Genomic DNA, 6,000 nt, shown 5'->3' with positions numbered 1-6,000 from the left:
GCGTGGTCTCTAGCTCCCCTCAAGGTGAATCCACCGATTCTGACCCCCGGTCGGTACCTGGGCCGCGCTTCGTTGCCCCATGATGTACCTCCCTCTCACCCCTCCCCTCCCCTCCTTGCTCTCCCAGCAACAAATAATCCCTGGGAGCTTCGACAAAGTCCAAAATTTTGTGAAAGGCTGACGATCTTCTCCCTCCCGCAGCTCCCTCTTTCCACTCCATCCTTCCCCAATCCATACTTCTCCTTCAACGTCGCCGCTTCCTTCTCTCCTCTCACACCGCTCGACTCGACTCGATTTCCTGACATTCACTTGATTTCAGGACTTCATCAACCTCCCCAGACTTCGACTTCGTCGCCTGGTGCTTTTGCTTCTCGCCCTCTCTCGGTACGTCGTCGCCCCATTCCCACTCCTCCTCCCAGTGCCGCCGTCTCCCCATCCCGGCCAGTGTCTCCAGCTAGCCCACCCCCTCCGAGCTCGACTCGAGCACCTCGTGCGTGTGTGCGTTCCGGTTGCGGTGGCACTTGCCCACCAAGCATTTCCCTCAGTTCAGCCGAAATCCTGCAGCTGACGGCACCAAACTTCGACCCGACGCCGCCCACACAAATACGCCTCGTTTCCCGAAGCCATTGCTGACAATCTCCCTCCCAATTCAGGCCACAGTAAAGCAGGGAAAAGAACTCCAAAGAAAACTCACCCTTCTCTCACCTCAATACCGCCAGAATGTCCGCCAAGTCCATCTTCGAGGCCGACGGCAAGGCCATCATCAACTACCACCTCACCCGCGCGCCCGTCATCAAGCCCACTCCTCTTGCCTCCCCCACCAAGCACAACCCTCCCCCCAGGCTGTGCTCTCTTCACTTCGCCGAGGATGCCAACGTTGAGGGCGTCCTTGACCAGGCCGAGGCCACCTACCCTTGGCTTCTCCAGCCCGGCCTCAAGTTGGTCGCCAAGCCTGACCAATTGATCAAGCGCCGTGGCAAGAGCGGTCTCCTGGCCCTGAACAAGACTTGGCCCGAGGCCCGCGCCTGGGTCGCCGAGCGTGCTGGCAAGGAGCAGAAGGTCGAGACCGTCACTGGTGTTCTGCGTCAGTTCCTCGTTGAGCCCTTCGTTCCCCACCCCCAAGACACCGAGTACTACATCAACATCATGTCCGTCAGAGATGTAAGTTTTTCGCAATTTCCAAAGTTGTCGTTGTTTTTGGTGTTTGGTGGATGAGCGGGTCGTGGACTCCAAATCGTCGGCGGGGCTAGGGGGGGCAGTCAGGCCGTCGTTGAGTTGTGTGTGTGAACACAAACACACACAGCACACTGCGAAGTGTGAACTCATCGACGGTTGAAAGTGAAAAAATCAGGAAGAAAACTTCATTTGGCACCCGTGGCAGGATTTTGCATGCTTTATGGCATTTCCTATCCATGGGTCAAATAAGTGGATTCCGGCCACTGGACTGCCTCTTCCGGTAATACTCCTCCCGAACCGGACGAACGGATGCCACGAGACGAGGCCTGTGGCCCGTCCACCCACCCCGTCCACCCATGCCGCCGCCCTCTGCAGAAGTCCCATATGCGCACGGCGGCCATCATGTCTCAATATGTCAACCTCGAATCAAAAGGGTCGGTTGCTAACAATCTGATAATAGGGCGACTGGATTCTCTTCACCCACGAGGGTGGTGTTGATGTTGGTGATGTCGACGCCAAGGCTGAGAAGCTTCTGATCCCCGTCGACCTCTCACAATACCCTTCCAACGATGAGATTGCCGCGACTCTGTTGAAGAAGGTCCCCAAGGGTGTGCACAACGTTCTGGTTGACTTCATCAGCCGGTTGTACGCCGTCTACGTCGAGTGCCAGTTCACCTACCTCGAGATCAACCCCCTCGTCGTCATCCCCAACGAGGATGCCACCTCCGCCTCGGTGCACTTCCTGGATCTTGCTGCCAAGCTCGACCAGACTGCCGACTTCGAGTGCGGTGTCAAGTGGGCCATTGCCCGCTCCCCCGCCGCTCTCGGCCTGACCAACGTCGCCTCTTCCAACGGCGAGAAGGTCAACATTGACGCCGGCCCGCCGATGGAGTTCCCCGCCCCCTTCGGCCGTGAGCTGACCAAGGAGGAGGCCTACATCGCCGACCTTGACGCCAAGACCGGTGCCTCCCTCAAGCTCACCGTCCTCAACCCCAACGGCCGCATCTGGACTCTGGTCGCCGGTGGTGGTGCGTCCGTCGTCTACGCTGATGCCATTGCCTCTTCCGGCTTCGCCGATGAGCTTGCCAACTACGGCGAGTACTCTGGTGCCCCTACCGAGTCCCAGACCTACCACTACGCCCGCACCGTTCTTGACCTGATGCTCCGCGCTCCCCTCAGCAGCGAGGGCAAGGTTCTGTTCATCGGTGGTGGTATTGCCAACTTCACCAACGTTGCCAGCACATTCAAGGGTGTCATCCGCGCGCTCCGTGACTACGCCAAGCAGCTCAACGAGCACAGCGTCCAGATCTGGGTCCGTCGTGCCGGCCCCAACTACCAGGAGGGTCTTAAGAACATGAAGGCGGCGACCCAGGAGCTTGGCCTGAACGCCAAGATCTTCGGCCCCGAGATGCACGTCTCTGGTATCGTGCCTCTGGCCCTGGTCCCCGGCAGATGGGAGGCCAGCGGAGCTGAGGAGTTCAAGGCTTAAACGGATAAATGAATGAATGTGTGCGGTGGACGTGGGGGCTAGTCAGGTACCATGGGTTAGACGAAAGGAAGTTTGCCTGGTGCTTGAGACGGCATCTTGCCCACTTTCTTGTACGCTTGCAAGTTAACGGTGTTTATGACGGCTGGTGCACAATGCTCTTGACGGGAGGTCGAGGGCCGGGTCCTTGTATCGTATGTATGGAGGGCATGGTCGACGATCAGATGAGCAAATAATTAGACGCTCTGTAATGTGATCTTGACTTTCGGGTTCCACTCTTTGTTTCCATTGATATCGCGAGGTTGATTTCAGTAGCGTGCTTCTTGCCAGGCTGGTTTTAAAGACTATGCCGGCACTTGTCGCCGTTGAGAGTGTGTTGGCGTATGCTGGGAATGAGCAAGCCTGGGGCGGCATCATCCTGCAATCTCGACAGATGTCCAGCTATGCCATCCAAACCCATTTCGGGAGGGACGCACTTCTCGGAATGTGGCAACAGATTGGGCCACTGGCTTGGCATCCATCTACTCTGTCGGGAATGCCTAAATATGGAGGATAACCTGACGACGGTGGTCGTCTTCAAGTGGCTACACGGGTAGGACGGTAGACGGGCGTGGTCACGGCTTGGGCGGGGGCTCTTGGTGCCATTTACAGAGAGCATCTCTCTCGTGGGGTTCTTGATATGACTGGCTGCCAACAAGCCAGGGTCCTGAACGCCGGCCAAAATAACAACATAAATAACAAGAACAACCCGACGAAGGAGAGGCGCAGTTTCCGCAACGCACGGCAACGAAGTGGTCCCTTTGGATGACTGCTCTGCCGGGAATGGTCCCCGGGGGTCCGATGATTGCTAGCGTTGAGGCGATGCGGCCCTTGGGGAAGCGGTTCTCTCGAACGGCTAGACGGATAGGCAGAATGGTGTATATTATTGGCATGGCTGCGAGGCAAACAAGACTGGCCGTCGGAGCCGACATGGCCGCTCGGGAGCACGATGCCGGCGCCGGTCAGCCGTCATGAGTGATTTAGTCCGTCGAGATGGGGCGGGGAGGGGAGGGTGTAATGTCGCACCGGTGGGACCAGCATGGGGATACGAGTTTATCACAATCAAGCAATACTGAAGAAGAGGGAATACGATATGCTTGTATGGACTACGGATCGAGTGTAATCTTTTGACCCCCATAAGACAGAGCCAGTCAGGAGGGCTGGAGGCGTGGAAAGATGGGGGGGGGAGGGGGGGGGGGACACTTTGGTTGGGATTTGTCAAGAGGGGCGAGGGAGAGAGGGAGAGAGGGATATTCTCTCTTTGTTCAACGGCTGCTCGGCCCCCGCTCGCGGAAACCCGCGTTTCCCATGCCACGACATGTCATGCGTCGCTCGTACCTTACAGCTGGGAGGGGCATCACAAGGGAAAAGGGGCAGGGCGGGGGAGGCGAACACGATGATTTGTGTTCCTGGATTCTCGTATGGGCAGCATGAGCTCTCGGCCTCGTGCGCGGGCGGTGGGTTGGGTGGCGTTGTGTTTTCAACTTCAGGAAACGAACGCATTTTGCGCGATCGCTCCCAAGCTCCTCTTCGTCGTCCCCACCGCCACTATTGCAATGCCCAGGAGAGCCATGGCCCAAAAGAGAAAAGCCAGTCGCCCAAGCCCAAATCGGTCGGGCATTTCTTTTTCATCCACGTGGTTTATAGTGGTGTAGAACAAAGAGCTAATTCGGGCCGCTGATATGTCACTCTGGTGTTAACCTGAGCGAGAGTTTGCTCCCTCTCCCCTTTGGCTCCAGAGTCTTAATGCTCTTCCTTTGGGGGAAGGGAGTTGCCGAAGGGAAAGTGGTTTGTCCAAGTGTCAGAGGCAACTTGAAAAAGAACACAGTCTGCTAGGCGGATCCTAGGAGCAGGGCATCGATACGACACCATTCCGAGGTTAAAACATCGGATTTTTTTGAATTGCCTTCTTTCCTCTGCGCAATTGGGTGGCTGTGTGGTGGCCGTTGGGTTTTATCGATGGTCGTTTCTTCTGTCAATCAATCCGCTATCCACTACCCTCCATGTCTCGTATCAGCGTCTCCAGATGGCCTGGGCTTGCTACTGGTATGGCGCATTGTCCACCAAAACCTTGATTGCTGTATCAGAGATGGTTTCGGAGAGGGCTGTCTCTTCCGGGAGTTCAGTGGTTCTGGAGATGTTGTCGTCGGCTGGGACCTAAGGATGATAAATGCACTCACATAGATAGTACTATGTACACGTGCAAGTAAACATGCAATTTAATAAACGGACGGTGAATCCTGCCTGCATGTCGTCTGGTCGGAAGAGGAAGGCTGAAAGTGACGGGGCCTTGCCGAGATGCAAATGTACCCTGCCGCCCTGCAGATAAACGACAGGGCCAACAACGCCATTGGTTCGGACTGGGTATGTAACTGGGTAGCGAAGCTTTGTCGCCAAATTAGCATCTGCACGGTCGGCGACGCAGACACAGTCAGCACCCCTCGCAGTATGGTACATAGTACTCATTTCAAGCGCGTCCCAGTCGTCCTTGTCTGCTCTGCTTCCCTCTCCCGCCCGGGCCAGCGCGTTGCCCGAGCCACCCCGTCCTTCTCTCAAGCACTCCTCACACCAGTCAAAAGTCCCTGTGACGCGAGAGAAGCGACGGAAAATAGAGGACCCTCCCGTCTGTGACGCTCCCCAGCCCTGTAAGTGTGAAAGGGCCTTGCTTCAGAATCAAAGATCCCGGAAGGCTGTGTGCGGCCTCTCGTGTGTGGGCGAGGACGAGGAGCCAGCAACCGGAAAGAAAGGCAAAAAGAGGCTCGAGGCGAAGTGGCGAGCTAATCGGATCGAGGCTGAGTCCAAGATATGCCACAAAAGATAGAGCCAAAAGGTGTAGAGGGTCGGCAAAGCTGCATACAGCCCACCCTGCGAGTTGGGAACCAATTCGACTTGCAGGAGGAAGGGGAGGGGGGGAAGGGAACAGCCAATAGACAAGTAAACAAAAGTTGAGACGATGAGGTGATGGCAACGTCCAAGAGGGAAAAGTCGCCGCCGCTGGTCCTAGGTCAGGTACGAACGGACATTCTAGGCTGGAGATGATTGTGTGACGCTAAGCCGAGATGAGACAAAACCAGTGAGCATCGTATCCAGCATGCGGGAGCCAAGGAGCCTATTCCATTTTTAATTTACATGTCACGATTCGGCCTGTTCTTGTTTGTGCCTTCTCTTCCTTCTCTTCCTCTTCTTCTTGATCACTTCCTTCTTCCTCCCCTCGGACTATTCGCTGCTGCTCCTTCTCTCTGCAACAATCGCTCGACAGAGTTGCGCTTGTTCGCAAAAGGAGCACCGCATCCCTCCCA

At 56.4% G+C, this 6,000-nt stretch overlaps 1 protein-coding gene across 1 annotated transcript; it reads left to right on the top strand.

Annotated features, from left to right (window-relative positions):
- Positions 1-720: 720 nt before the first annotated feature.
- EsH8_II_000662 (uncharacterized protein) lies at positions 721-2,665 on the top strand (the record flags this gene model as incomplete). The annotated part of the gene is made up of 2 exons (XM_083263960.1): positions 721-1,161; positions 1,637-2,665. 2 exons carry the CDS (start codon positions 721-723, stop codon positions 2,663-2,665), a joined length of 1,470 nt encoding a protein of 489 aa, XP_083121282.1.
- Positions 2,666-6,000: the final 3,335 nt, after the last annotated feature.

The sequence above is a fragment of the Colletotrichum jinshuiense genome, chromosome 2, assembly GCF_051148585.1.
Source record: "Colletotrichum jinshuiense chromosome 2, complete sequence".
NCBI lineage: Eukaryota > Fungi > Ascomycota > Sordariomycetes > Glomerellales > Glomerellaceae > Colletotrichum > Colletotrichum jinshuiense.
The sequence above is the reverse complement of the archived record's forward strand: the minus strand, read 5'-3'. Positions and strand labels throughout refer to the sequence as shown.